Consider the following 15,635-nt stretch of genomic DNA (forward strand, 5'->3'; position numbering starts at 1 on the left):
CCCCTGAAGTTGGAACACATCCTCTGGTCCCCTTTCTTAAAAATCGGGACCCCCTCAGTCTGTCAACTCAGAGGTGCCAGGTGCAATTATGAGCACCTTTATGCCATTATAGACACACTATGGTTAACACAGAAGCCCAATCAGCTTCAGACTGGGCAGGCCGTTACTATGAGTCAAACTCTATCAGGTTTCACTGTCGTTACTCGTGTGAATGTTAACGTCCCCCCAGAGAGTCTCCAGAGGGGCTGCCTTCCATTACCCCGCCCAACACCTCCAAGAAGGCTGAATACTCTGAACAGGTGTACAGATAACTGCCAGAACCCATCCCCTGACTCGAAATTGAAACTCGAATGTGTAAGTGACAAAATGGAGATCTATGAGTAAACCCACACCTGCCCAGTCCCTCTCCAGCAGTCTGGATCCAGAGCCTGTGCATTGAGGTGAGCCCAACTGTATCTAGGTGGTCCTTTGGTGATTTTGGTGGCTCTTCACTCTTTGGAAGTGAAGTTATTGACATTATCCGTTTTCGTGTTGCGCTTTGCAGACGGTCCCTAAGCTCTCCTCTGACAGCGGACTGCTCATAGGGAGCAATGTTATCCGTATGTCTTTAAATACATATTGTTTGGACGAAAATCCGATTGTAGCTCATTGTCTACCTTACTGCTGTTGAATAAAATATTGTGTTGTAAGAACGTTTTGTTTAAGATTTATTGAGCCGCGAAGTTCGAATCTGTCAATGTATTTCCAACTTTACCGAACTGACTTGTCAAATCAACGTAAAATTTAGATAATCGCGACCCTATCTCTATTTGGCTATCAATTATTTTCAATAATTCAGTCTCATTCAGATAGATTTGTATTAGACATATTGGTAACACTACTTGAGAGGGCACTGGTACTTTTGTAACATCACTCTGTACTGTCTTGGAATTTGTCCTTGTACCAACCAAACCGCGGTATCCCCTAGCTACTATAAATACAATACTACAGTATATCCTACTTTAACGCATACTTCTTTTAGTAATTATTTAAAAGAGTGCAAATGAGAAAAAAATATATGAAGCGTATTTTAATTGCACAACAGAAAACTAGACTGGATTTTATTTTCAGTTTAAAAGGGAAACCCTACCCTTGCTTAATTGCAGCGATCGCTGGCCAGAACGCTGCTGACCAGAGGAGAGTCAGATGACATGATGGCAGGACTAATATCAACATGTGCCTTCATTATACTCTGCTGTTTATCGGGACCATGCTTCGGCAGCCGAAAACTCCTGGTGTTTCTGATCGACGGCTTCCGTTACGATTACATCGACGAGCTGGAGAACATGCCGGGGTTCCGAGAAATAGTGGATAACGGCGTTAAGGTGGATTACATCACGCCCGAGTTCCCAAGTCTCTCCTTCCCTAATTACTACTCACTAATGACAGGTAAGGCTTTTTCTGCGGTTACTAAGTTGTCTGCAGAATGAACACGATTGTTATAGCCTAGCTAGTATACTCATAATACTGTATATGCGTTTAGTTGCAATTCTGGAAGACCCTTTGGCAGTAAATTAAATAAAATGTTTTTAGTATATAATGTAGTTTGCCGTAAAAAAACGGAAAACAAACTATGTAAGGCATCACCATATCACTTTTACTGATTAATGTGTCACGCTTTGGTTGTGTTCTCACATTAATGTATCAGTTTTAGAACAGAAACTCCAGCCATCTGTCATTGCTGAAAGTTTTACGTTAGGCATTTCTTTTATTTATTTGTCTGTATTCCATACAATTCTGTCCTTACTGTAGAAAAAGATTAATACGGCATGCCTTTTCTGCCACTCCCACATGCTTTCATTTGGCCATTTTCCACATGTGTGGCTATATATAGCTGTCAACTCTGTCAACATTAATAATGTTTCGAGCATGCGCAGCTAAAACACACGTATAAACTCAAATTAATCCACTTTCGTCACACCACTTGGCCCCAAATGCCACTGTAAAGAAAAGAGCTGCTGGGTAGGAACACAAATGGCCAGCCAGTGGTGTTTGTTGACTAGGAGAACTTTTAGGCTTAAGTTAAAGATTGGTGACTGTTCCCATTGATTAAAGGGGACTATTCAGTGAGGCACAAACAAATGAAACATTACAGTTGAAGGATCTCACGAGTTTCACAATCAATGACAGAATTTACAACCGGGGAAAGTATCGCATGACAGTGTTTCCTTATAGCCTGTATTTAGTTGTTATCTGTCTCTGTTCTGGTTCTAAATCCACTTCCCAATATCACTATATTATATGATTGTCTATGGTCACCCTTACAAAACTTACTGTGGTATTATCATAAAAAAAATAGCATAGCAGTATCACGATTGTAAAACCATTGTAATTTGGCCACCTCCATACCATGGTATACTATATAGTATTACGATGTATCTTCGATTAAAGTAAAATGGTAATGTTTATTTGTATTCTACCATGGTAATTACATGTTTTTTAAGTGCAATACAGCACTGAAATTAGACATAATAATTACATTAAATGTATGATTCATTAAATGTATCTGTTTTGGCTTAGTGAAGAAAACGCTTTATCAGTTTAATAGTCATATGGGCATTAGAGGCTTGAGGTGGGCAGTGGTGGCTTGATGGTTAGGGAAGTGCACTTGTATTTGTAAGATTCGAATCCCTGACCAGCAAAGCACCCTGAGCAAGGTACCGCCCCCAAGCCCTGCTCCCCGGGCGCTGAATTAGCTGCCCCCTGCTATGTCACGATGTCACATATGGGTTAAATGCAGAGGACACATTTTGTTGTTGTGTGCTGTGGTGTGTCAACAATGACAATTGATCACTAAAATTCTAAAAAAAAATATGCATCAAACCAATTAATCACTTACCAATATAAGCTAGCATTTCAATGGGAAACTTTTATTTTTTTAATCAAAACACATGTTCAAAAAAACAGAAATAAAACAACATTTTAAATTGTGTCTTCATTTGAAATTATTCATTTCTGATTTATTTGGGTTGAAATTCTCAGGTTCACCAAATCCAACAGGCCTTCAACTGAAAAGATCGCAGTCCAGTGTTTACTATACAGCTACTTTCTTTTGTAAGGGAACTATATTATATGTGCTTCTTGGCAATTTCAGGAGTATTAAATACCACAGTAAAATATACAGGTTGGAAATAAATACCATGGGACATAACAGAATACCATGAAAGTATCAGAAAGACCCATAGATTGAAATGAAATACTGTTAGAACACTATAGGAACATATATCATATGTACATCATAATACCATACAGTAGGTGTATCATGCACAAAATAGAAAAACACGGAGAATGCAACCCAGTACAACCATACTGAGAGGATAAAAGCATGCTTATGCTCCACCTGGACCTAAGTGAGGTCAGAGTACAGAGTCAACCGTTTATTCATATGTTCTCCTATCCGTTAAACTGGCTTCAGTATAGAACAGTCACTTGTCTGTGGGCCCCTGAGCTCGGCCCTTAGCCCCCCAGCTCCATGGGCGCTACTGCAGGTGGGTGTCCTGCACTGCCAAGCACCTCTCACCTACATGTGGGTCATGGAGAGCAAGATGGGGGAGGTGCAAAAGAGAATCCCGCACAGGAATCAATAAACGCGTCATTATTATAGAATAATTCAATGAAATAGCAGCACAGAATAACTACCGAGGGAGTTACGTCTGAATCATAACGTCTGAATCATTACGTCTGAATTATTACGTCTGATTCATTTGTATGTTAGCCATGTAAGAAAGAACATTAGTTTTGTAAGAACATTCAGAATTTTAACATACAGAGGGAAAACAATACTGGTTTCAAAATGATCCGTGTAGACCTGCGTATCTACCTGCCAATGGCAACACAGCACAGTTATCAGAATCAAAAATGATTTTCCAAATAACGCTAGACCCACTTAAAGTAAAGTAATCACTATGCCTGTTGTTAACATCACCATGAAGTTAAATGAGGCATCGTTCTAAAACATAGTCTGAAACAACCTACCTTAATTGGATCTACAAACGATTCAATAAGAGAAGAATAAAAGAAGCTGAAACTGTCAAAAAGTCATTTTCTTTTGCTACAGTTTGATGCCATATGTGAAGGGTGAGACATGCTCTACTTGAACGTATATGCTCTAATCCCAGTAGAGAGCCTCCTGGTGTGTCATTAGAGGGTTTGCAACCTGATCCACATGAATTCCAAGCTCTATAATGTGAAAGATACAGTCAGGAAGGTCTGGACACAGTTACAGGCTTAGTGTAGATTCACGTTATTGCATCAAATTTTTTCATATGAAAGCATGGCAAGCTTATTTTTAATGTTGCTGCTCATTTTAAATCAAGGATCATGGAGAACCATGTAGTGAACGCTATAGCATAAAAAAATACTCTCTTGGACATCGAGCTCTTGCAAATATGAATCTGATAATGTCGACGTCTTTAATGCACTTTAGGGCGGCATTGTGAAGTGCACCAGATGACGGGGAATTACATGTGGGATCAAACCTCGCTGAAGGAGTTCAACATCGGCACAAACCCGGACAGCCGCCTGCCGACATGGTGGGAGGGTTCGGAGCCCCTCTGGGTGACCATGCAGAAACTGAAGAAAGACGTCTATATGTATTACTGGCCAGGTGAGTTAATTTCTTGGGTAATATACACCCACCTGTGCATTTACCAATACCAGGGTTTTGACATTCGCACATCGGTATTCATGGACAATGTGTAGACTTCATTTTTAGCTTATATTAGTAGCTTTTACATTAGGTGATATTTCTAAACACGAGCTTGGAATTCCTGAGCTAGCGTATGTTTGCACAGCAAGCTTCAGAATAACCAAATATTATAATTCTAGGACAGATAGAAAAAGATATCTAAGATATTCATAATAAATGTAATTGCTTCGCACCAATTGTTAAGCTATCTTCAGCTGAGGGAACCCATACAAAAATACTGACAGCTTCAGCGGTGAAGTATCATTTCTCACTGACAATTTGCATAATGTCATTAATAAATCAGTTACTGGTAAATGGTACTCAAACAAAAAGTATTGTCATAGATTAACACAGCACTAAATAAAAATTTGAGAAAGTGAAACCTTGTAGGATGTAGGATGCTTTTAATGGGGATGCAGTGTTTTATTGGAAGTTGCTATCACTTGATTCTTCGGGGCATTATAAGTTAATTAGCAACCTACAAAAGGGATAGTCATTTTCTTTCATGAATCAATGGCTCCCTGAATTACTATTTCACCATACTAAAGAAAGAAAATGTATAATCGCATTACCCCATGTCATTTTACCTGTATTACTACTTTTTTTCCTAATATAATAACTGTTAAACTCAGTTTAAAGTTAGAAGAATTCTACATTGTTATTTGTCTGTGACGTGTCTAAAGAAGTCAATATATTAAAATAGGGGAATAGAAAATGTATAGATGACGAGAACATTTCGATAAACACGGGTTTTTATTTTGAATTAGGTTGCGATGTGACAATTCTGGGAGTGCGTCCTGCATATTGTAAGCAGCCTGAGTCTGACAAACCTGAGAAACGCCTTACAGATGCCATTGAACATGCTCTCAACGCACTAAAGTAAGGGTGGTTATGCAGATGAAACTGAAGTGATACATTCTTACTCGTAAAGCGCTGCTCATGTTTGTTGTTGATATCATAAATATATCTTGCTGGTTCATAATGTTTGTAATGTTCTCTTGCTGTCTGCGCCGGAGGTTTCTGAGAGAAAACATCGAACAGCTCCATATTAGAACAGAATCTTCATCAGTATATGAGCCCCCCTCTTAAAATCTGTACCCCAATTCCAAATCCAGGCCTGGTTTTCACTTCTCACAGGTAGTTAGTTTAATAATTACTGATTCTGATTGGTCAGAGGCTTCACACCTGGCTCACAGGTAAAGGAAGGCTGGAAAATCAGTGCTCAGACTTTGAGGACCGGGATTTGAATAGCCCTGGTATATGATATGCTAGTGGAAAGAGTGGTACAGTCTTCAGACCATGTTGACCACGTGTCCCTCATTTACGATCGTCAGTAGGGGCCAGATCGCCATGGCTACAGTGTACTATGAGAATATTGATGTGGAGGGACACCACCATGGCCCCCAGTCCTCACAGGTGAAGACCGCGATCTTAAACCTGGACATCGCACTTCAGACATTGAACAGGAAAATTGAGGTCAGCAAGATTGATCTGGGACTTTTTTTAGATAAATATGTACACTGCCAGTCAAAGGTTTTTGTACGACACAGGTTTTTTACCAATTTTCCATTTATTTCATAAACTGCAGATTATTTTTATTCTTGTTAAGCATTGGAAAGTTGACTGAACAACTGTAAATGAAAATATAAGTCAAATAAAACAAGTTTCCTTCATTACATGGAAAGAGTATGTAACAGTGCATGTCTGACATCCTATTAACTGGTTGTGTGCTGATGGCATAATCAAATTCTAGGTTGTCCTTTAACTTTAAATGCACTAGTTAACTGTTTCATCCCATGATGCAGAGCAGCATTTAATGTCCCTCGTAGAAAAAATGCCTGAAATTTTCTCGGCTGTTGTAACTGCTAGAGGAGGTTACTCAGATGAATCAAAGATATAAAATTTCCTTGATAATAAAGGCACTCAAATGGTGAACATACTGTAAATTTATTTATTTATTGGCAAAGAGTGTATTTTCAGTAAATGCTAAGTGAATAACATGTAAATGTAGAAAATCTCAGTGTGTGCAAAACCTTTTGTCTGGTAGCGTATAATGTGGAATGTGGTCAGTGAAAATAGCATAAAAAATGCCCTAAAACCTTCTGTGTTGTGGGTTTAATACCTGTGTGTTGTATGTGGCCTGCAAGGACTTCCTCTCGATGTCCTGCGGTTTCTCCCATAGTCCTAAGCTTATTTCTTTATTTGGGCAAATGTCTTTAAAGTGCCCTTTTTACGTATATGTGCCATGTGATGAACTGGCATCCTGCCTGGGGTGTTATCTGGTTCCTATAACAAAGTTCTGGAAAAATTTTAAAAAGTATTAAGCAGACAAATGGGCATAAATATTTTGATGTTTCCTTTCATATTTGTGGTGAGTTGATGTCATGTACCAGACCACTGATACAACTCAATGGATTGGTAACTGTCTCTGGGTTTGTTTTCCCCAGGAGAAAAACTTGCAGGAAGACCTTAATGTTATAATGTTCTCGGACCACGGTATGACTGACATACAGTGGATGGAGAAGGTCATCGAGCTCCAGCTGTACATCAACATGTCTGACATTATAAAGATGATGGACAGGGGACCTGTTGTCAGTCTGTGGCCCAAACCAGCCAAGTTTGAATCGGTGAGTCAAACTGAATGCCATGTTACTTTGAGAATGGCTCAACTTGTGATAAAGTGAGTACATAAAATAACTTGACATAATGCACTTATTCTCTTCTCATTTTAATATACTTTATAATTCAAGTGAGGAAACTGAATTCCAGAGTATTTCATTCATATCTTCTAAATCGGGGTGGCCAATCTAATCTGCAAAGGGCCGGTGTGTATGCGGGCTTTCGCTGCAACTCCCTAATTTGATTACTAATTAGAAGACTGATTGGCTGAAAAGTCCTCACACCTGGGTTTGAACAGCTGACCTACAGGTTATCCCAAAAACCTGCAAACACACTGGTTGTCTCTAACTTTGTGCAGATAAAGTGAGATTACTCACTTAATATTTACTAAAAATACACTCAATATTCTTTGCGAATAAATAATAATAAATATATAATATATAATAAAATGTATAATAAATAATACCTTTGTTAGCAAGAAAATTCATATCTTTGATTCGTCAAAGTAACCTCCTCCAGCAGTTATAATAGCAGAAAAAATTTGAGGCATTTTTTTTACAAGGGACATTAAATACTGCTCTGTTTAATAGGATGAAACAGTTAACTAGTGCATTTATAGTTAAAGGACAGACTAGAATGTGACTATGTCATCACCACACAACCGGGTAATAGGATGTCAGACATGCACTGTTACATACTCTTTCCATTTTATAAAGGAAAAATAAATTTTATTTAACTTATATTTTCATTTATTGTGGTTCGCTTAGCTTTCCAATGCTTAACAATAATACAAGCCGGCAGTTTATGAAATGAATGGAAATGTGGTTCAAACCTGTGGCCGTGCACAAACTTTTGACTGGTAGTGTACGCTCTTCTGTACTGTATGCTAAAATGTTCCGTGTATATTTAAGGTTTACAGAAATCTAAGCATTGCAAGGAACATGAAGGTGTACAAGAAACCAGAAATTCCACAGCGATTCCATTACAAGGGTGGGAAGTTTGTTGCTGCATTGACTCTCGTGGCTGACCCTGGATGGTTCATTACTGAGGTAAATATTCCACTGTTTTCTCAATGGACCAATTGTTCTGGTGCCATCAAGGCTTGATGGAAAAGGAGAGACACTCATCCCTTGTTTTTCGAGAGGTGAACTGTCCACAGAACAATGGGTGGATGTAAAGACATAGAAGAGAAGATGCTGACCAGGGTCCCAGTGAGGAATGGGTGCTGTATGGCCCACAGAGCCCTGTGTTCACACTGTACCTTCATTCGCAGAGCATAGCAAAGCTGCCTTACTGGCAGAACGGCACTGGGAATGGCTGGCAGCGTGGATGGCACGGCTATGATAACGAGTTCCTGGACATGAGGGGATTCTTTCTGGCTCGTGGACCAGGTAAACCAGTAGGCTACACTTACTGAGATCTTGCCAAACAAGAATTGGCGCTTTGACCTGTTTGCAGCAGACTTTATTTAAAGATGATCTGCAAGGAAAAAAAAAACTTCTCATAGAAGATAATGATCAGAACCAGTTTTGTGAGGATAGCAGGTGAACAGGCCAGGCAAGAACTAAATCCTGTCATGATGTAATCAGAAATGACCATTTAATCCCACAAATCCCACAAAGTTGAGTTGATGCAGACTGTCAAACAGACTCCATACGCCTTATAGAGCCTGACCAATAACCACCAAATGTGTATGGTAGCAGGAATTATACATGGTGTAAACAATGATTAAGCATATAGGGGAAATTATTTTTTAACATTAGGGGGCAGTGTTTTAACACCTGCAAAAGTAAATATAAGTAAATCTTTTTGTTTTTCTTCTAGAATGTTTTTGCCAGGATATGCTTACATATGAGGAATTTGTTTTGTGAGATGATCTCGGGCACACGACAATACAAGGAATAATGAATAAAGCTTGAATTAGATGACAAAACAAAAAATTAAACATTTGACTATATGACATTGCGAATAATAAAACAAAATTATACTAAGTTAAAGTAAGCCTATGAAAATATAAGTGCGGGCAATTTACGGCAATAAAGCGAGATAGGAAGCATAAAGAGAAGGCCTGTTGGAGCCGTTTGAATATTGGTAACTTTTGCACTGCACCACTCGGTGAAATTACTGCTCATGCCCACTGGACACATGAACACTGGAGGTATATAAATATATGAAGTGTTAAATTACAGTTATTGTAGAAGTGGTTACATCAGTACTAAAAGCCTGTTATTGTTTTCTGTGGCTTATCAGCTGTGCATAGGTTGTTTTTCTTTTTATTGAGCACTGGCGTTTTCCAAGGGGAAGAGTTCAGAAAAGCCTATGGCCAGTATGTGAGGGGCTATGACCAGTATATGAGGGGCTATGGCCAGTATGTGAGGGGCTATGGCCAGTATGTGAGGGGCTATGGCCAGTATGTAAGGGGCTATGGCCAGTATGTGAGGGGCTATGGCCAGTATGTGAGGGGCTATGGCCAGTATGTGAGGGGCTATGGCCAATATACAGTATGAGGGGCTATGGCCAGTATTCGAGGGGCTATGGCCAGTATGTAAGGGGCTATGGCCAGTATGTGAGGGGCAATGTCAGGGAAGCTACTTCGAAAGCATAGCTTTGAAAGCTACCTGTTACTTCACACTGGATGAACTTAAGCTACAGCAGAGCTACCTCAGGGGAAAATCTAGTGAAGCTACTTGGAAATAGTAGTTCTGACTATTTAATTGCACTAGTAGTGATCAAATTGGCAAAACACATGTGATATGAAATTGTAACAAAATACTATAAAACAAAAAATGTCGCATACCAGCAAAAATTACACTCAAACTGAGTTGTTAAAAGTGCCTTAACTACACACATAAACAGACACTCTTTCTGTTGTAGCTTGTTTCTTCAGCATGTGAATTAAGCAGACAAATTTAAACAGGTGAAATGTAGGTGCATGTGAGCCTGTGAGTATTAATGGAACAGATCTCCAGCACTCAATCACACACACACACATACACACACAGACCTGTACTCATATCTTCGTGGGGACCGTCCATTCATTTCTATGGGCAAAACCCTAATCCCAATCATGACCACCTTAACCTCTACCCTTTTGATTGCAGTCACAGATTTTTATAAAACTGAATTCCCCCTCGTGGTGACCAAAAAAATTTGTCCCCACAATGTCAAAATCAGAGATTTGTGATGTATACCTGGACCACACACACACCCTTCGGATACACACACACACACACACAAGTTTGAACACTGGTCTAAGCAAACTCATTTTACATTTCAGAGCAGAATCTGTTTATACAACACATGAGCAGTCTCTCAAAGTCCTTATCCATAAGATGGTTCCCTTTGGCATTGAAAATGTCCTGCCAGCTCTGAACAGCCACACGCATGCAGCACTGGCCGGGACCCCGGTGTTGAACTTTTTGAAGACTTCTTGTATTTTTGGCAAAGATGACAACACAGTTAGCGTGGATGTAACCTGGGGCCTCGGAATTTAGAAGAATGAAGTGATGTCACCCCCAAAGTAGTATATTAGGACCGAGCGACTCCTGCCCCTTTTGGCTACCTGACAAGTGCATTACCTGTGGGCTTTCACAGTGCTCAGGATGAAAGAAAAAAGTGGTCAAAGTGGGTTCAAGTACCAACCATAGAAAAACACCAGGAACATAAAAATAATCTCTTTCCTTTTATTACCCAAAAATTGTTTGTAGTTTCAGTAGTTAAATACACAAAAAATGGCAGAAAAATAGTTTAACTACTTGAATGACTATGCAAATATACTTGTAGCTGAACTACCAGCAAGCTGATGCAAAATGTAGTTATTCGCAGGTCAAAAAATAGTACTAGTTTAATTACATGTTGAAATGTACCGGCCAACACTGGTGAAAAGGTCAGAGATGATATTACCGGTCCTTTTACTGACTGTTACATTGGAGATGTCTTGCAGGGAGTAGAGAGTGCAACTGATGAATGTCTTTCTTTACAGCTTCTGAGTATGTCTCTTGGTGGATGATCTAAACTATCACTGAGCATCTTCACTCAGGTTTTTTTGGCGTCAAGTGTTCATTGAAGTTCTGGAAAGTATTTAAAAACTTTTTTTGCAGTGACATATTTATTTGTATTGTTTCTTTTAGACTTCAGGAAGAATTATAAGGCAGCTCCAATCCGCACGGTGGACGTGTACAACTTAATGTGCAGCGTCCTTGGGATCCAGCCGCTACCCAACAACGGTTCCTGGTCCCGGGTGGAGTACATGTTGAGCGGAGCAGCTACCCAGTCCCCACCTTTCCTCCTCGGCACCGCTGCCTCCATCCTGCTGGCGCTGGTCCTGACCTTCTAGGTGTGGAGCCTCAGCCTGCTCCTTTTGCACCCACATATATTGTACACGGTGACAATCACAGGGACTGAAATATTTGTAGCTATACAGGGCGCCGTACTTGAACAGACGTTGCCATTGGCCTCAGTAGCTAAAACAGCTGCTGTCATTGGCTGATCTGTAGATAATAAAAGAAGATGTATTTTGCTAATAAATGCTGCTGAATGTTGAATTTATTATTGAACTCCTCTCCTCGCCTCACATAAAGTGATGTCATCTGTATCTGAAATGTAAAGACCATGATCTTTTGATTAAACATCTTTAAACTAATTCATGTCTACCTCTGGATTATTCAACATCATTTAGACTTGAGAAGGAACATCATAATCAGAATATTTACTGCCACACGACCAAGGCGAGTGGAAATTTGTGTTGGCACAGCCTGCCAGCCAGTGGGAGACGCCCTGACAAGAGACAAATAACAATTAGGCATAACAAAGTGGACAAAGAATAAAAACAAGATACAAGAGACACAACAGTGAGGCATAAATGCAAAGTGATAAATACAATAAATGATAAAAGTAATGCCAAGAGCAGATGAGCTTCGTAAAGCAGCGTATCTCATCTGCCCACCTTGAGGTATTGCAATATCCATGTGATATACTGACATCGAGATTGGGGATCACAAAAATCAAGGCATTTCTCATTACATGGAAGTCTGCATAAGATAACACATAATGGAACTCGATTTACAGTTGAGCATTAGCCCAGAAAATATACAAATGATTGGGTTAGCAGAATGAGTGGTCTTCATCTGAAAAAGGTGCCACATGATAGAAATCTTGGCTCAACAGGCAGATTAGAAGGATACTTCCAATGAGTGCAAAGCTTCTGGCAGGTGAAGGTATGTAGCTCAAAAGGTGCGACACAACAAACAAGCATCCTTGACCACTGTCAGAAAGTGAGGTAGTTAGACTACAAATCCCCCATGGATTCAAGGAGGAAGGAAGTTTATTGTCATTCGCAGCACATTTGCATGAGGTGGAACGAAATTGTGTACACACGGTCCCGGTTAACCCAATTGAGCAAAGAAACATAATAAACAATAATGAATAGTAAAGTAAATAAGATAAAGTAAAAGAAATAAGAAAAGGTAAAAGAAGTAAAATTAAGGTACTAAAAAATGTGCACCAACTTACTGTAAGTATCCAAGTGCACCAACTTAAATATCAAGTATGGCAGAGATGTAATATAATTATGATTATAATTATAGCAGCAATTATAAATTATAGCAGCAAAAAGGCTACCTAGCTAGCACTTGTAAAGTGACGGTATCAGTAAAGTGTCAGTGATTCATTCTAAAGTGAAGTGCTTGTCCATTAGTCGTTCAGAAGTCTTACAGCTACCGGAGTGAAGCTGTTTCTCAGTCTGGTGGTTTTACACTTAATGTTCCTCAACCTCCTGCCTGAGGGGAGTGGGACGAAAAGTGTGTGTGCTGGGTGAGTGGGGTCCTTCATGATGCAGGTGACCCTCTTCCTGCATCTGGAGGTGTATATGTCCGTGATGGTGGGGAGGCTGACTCCGATGATTCTCTGTGCAGCCTTCACCACCCTCTGCAGAGCTTTCCTCTCTGCTGTAGTGCAGTTTCCGTACCACACGTTGATGCCGGAGCACAGAACACTCTCCACCACGCCTCTATAAAAGGAGATGAGGACTGAGCTCCCCAGACCTGCACGCCTCAGCCGCCTCAGGAAGTAGAGCCTCTGATGTGCCTTCCTGACCAAACTGGAAGTATTGTTGTTCCAGGAGAGGTTGTTACTGAGGTGCATGCCCAGGTACTTGTATCTGGGTACTACTTCCACCGCAGATCCTCCGACGTACAGGGGGGGGTGTGAGTGTCTGCCCTTCCTGAAGTCCACGATCATCTCCTTTGTCTTCTTCCCATTTATGCAGAGATTGTTTTTCCTGCACCAGTCCTCCAAGTGTTCCACCTCCCGCCTGTAGCCAGACTCATCATTGTTAGTGATGCATCCAACCACAGCTGTGTCGTCCACAAACTTTACAATATGACAGCCTGGAAGGTTAGTTGAGCAGTCATATGTAAGCAGCGTGAACAGGAGGGGGCTTAGCACACAGCCCTGGGGGGAACCAGTACTGAGGACTATGGGAGATGAGGAGATATTGTGGATCCTCACAGACTGTGGCCTGTTGGTCAAAAAGTCCAGAACCCAGTAACAGAGAGAGGAGCTCAGTCCAAGAGTCAATAGTTTGTTGACTAAGGTCTGAAGGTTCATAGTATTAAAAGCGGATGTGAAGTCCACAAGAAGCATACGGACATAGGAATCCTTCCATTCCAGGTGGGTGAATGTAGTATGAACCACAGAAGAAATGGCGTCCTCTGTGGATCGGTTATTCTGGTAAGCGTACTGGTGTGAGTCCTCAGTGACATTGATAGTGGTTTTGATGTGGGCCATGATCAGTCTCTCAAAACATTTTGTGACAATCGGCGTGAGGGCTACTGGCCGATAGTCATTTAGACCCGTTACTGCAGCTCTCTTACGGACCGGGATGATGGTAGCAATTTCCATGCATGTGGGGACTACTGCCCGGATGAGAGAAGAGTTAAAGATGTCTGCTAGGACCTCAGAGAGCTGGTCAGCGCAGTTCCTCAACACCCGCCCAGAGATGTTGTCCGGGCCGGAAGCTTTGTGGGGGTTGATCCTCCTGAGGGTCCTTGTTAGTGAGGGCTGTTAGGGTGATTTGTTAATGATATGGCAGAAACACTCCTGAGTGTCGGTTAGAACACTGAATGGAAGAGACGGACTTCGGGGTGGGAAGGATGATGGCTTTATAAAAGGCACTCCGGGATGGATGAGCAGATAGGCAGATATACAGGTATGCAGATAGTGCTGTAATAACAGAAATGTACTTATACTCACTGAATAATCCATACAAACATGTAACAAATAGATCCTGAAAACGGTAAATAAATGCAGCGATACCAATCCCAAATACAACATTAGACAAATTAAACGGATAGCACGATTAGCTATTCCCTTAGCCTTTATGCTACATAAGCGCCATCGTATGCCCGAACAGAGAGATCACATTTACACTGCATAACACACAGGGCTAATCGCCCGTAATTACAAAACAGAACGGCAAAATTTAGAGCCATTAATCATCCGACACCAACTCAAAAGCTATATTAAACTGCGTTTATCTGTAGCACCACAACCGACGAATTAAGACAGCATTACCGGCTTTAATGTTAGGTTTCCATATACATAAACAACAACAGCCTTACTTACTTTTGGTCATGTACTATCTGGGCACATGGTGATGATTAACAGTGTGCACTTACAGAACCCGCACTAAAACTGAGGAAAAATATGGCTGCTCCCTCTAACCTGTGACTGGCTAAACTAACACGTGACCAGCCGAGGCGCAGCCCTTAAAGGAACCCGGTCTAATTGCGAGTGGAGTCCTCCCGCAGACAGCCTTTTACACAGCCGCCCCCGAATGTGCAGAGCACATGCGTTACCAGGATAAGGTGACTCAGTCCGACCTACATCCTGACGTATTAGTATGATCCTCACCATTAGGTATGGCCGGCAGCAATACCAGCCTTGCCACCGGTCTGGTGTAAGTGCGTCCATCAATGTCCACATCCGCTGACCTGACCTGTCCATCCTCACTGCAATGGACCTTGATTACCTGCCCGATGGGCCACAAGGCCCGAGGCAACTGTGGATCTAGCATCATCACAACCTCTCCCTCTCTGAGGTTTGCCTGAGCTGAGTGCCACTTTTGACGAGTCTGCAACCCTGGAAGATAGTCACGGATGAACCTGGCCCAGAAGCGATCCGCAATGACCTGGGAATGTCTCCAGCGTCTGCGACTCATAAGCTCAGTGCCAGGGTACACAACTTGCGGCAGTGTTCCATCCTGCCGCCCCATCAGCAGGCTGCTAGGTGT

At 41.1% G+C, this 15,635-nt stretch overlaps 1 protein-coding gene across 2 annotated transcripts; it reads left to right on the forward strand.

Annotated features, from left to right (window-relative positions):
* The first annotated feature begins 282 nt into the window (after positions 1–282).
* Positions 283–11,987, forward strand: LOC111845331 (glycerophosphocholine cholinephosphodiesterase ENPP6-like). Of its 2 annotated transcripts, none has more exons than XM_023814669.2 (9): positions 283–440; positions 1,146–1,428; positions 4,466–4,645; positions 5,494–5,605; positions 6,061–6,202; positions 7,174–7,353; positions 8,257–8,394; positions 8,619–8,736; positions 11,476–11,987. In XM_023814669.2, exons 2-9 carry the CDS (start codon positions 1,191–1,193, stop codon positions 11,679–11,681), a joined length of 1,314 nt encoding a protein of 437 aa, XP_023670437.2. In that variant the 5' UTR covers positions 283–440; positions 1,146–1,190; the 3' UTR covers positions 11,682–11,987. The 2 variants fall into 2 exon arrangements, with proteins under 2 accessions (XP_023670437.2, XP_023670438.2); XM_023814670.2 differs by having other exon boundaries at positions 6,064–6,202.
* The last annotated feature ends 3,648 nt before the right edge of the window (positions 11,988–15,635 follow it).

Source organism: Paramormyrops kingsleyae, chromosome 12 (genome assembly GCF_048594095.1).
Source record: "Paramormyrops kingsleyae isolate MSU_618 chromosome 12, PKINGS_0.4, whole genome shotgun sequence".
Taxonomy (NCBI): Eukaryota; Metazoa; Chordata; class Actinopteri; order Osteoglossiformes; family Mormyridae; genus Paramormyrops; species Paramormyrops kingsleyae.

Excerpts from the sequence above, each read along its gene's own strand:
- LOC111845331 (XM_023814669.2), top strand. The coding sequence starts at position 1,191 with ATGATGGCAGGACTAATATCAACATGTGCCTTCATTATACTCTGCTGT. Across the intron at positions 5,606-6,060 it reads CATGCTCTCAACGCACTAAA|TAGGGGCCAGATCGCCATGG; the intron begins GTAAGGGTGGTT and ends TACGATCGTCAG. Across the intron at positions 7,354-8,256 it reads AACCAGCCAAGTTTGAATCG|GTTTACAGAAATCTAAGCAT; the intron begins GTGAGTCAAACT and ends TGTATATTTAAG.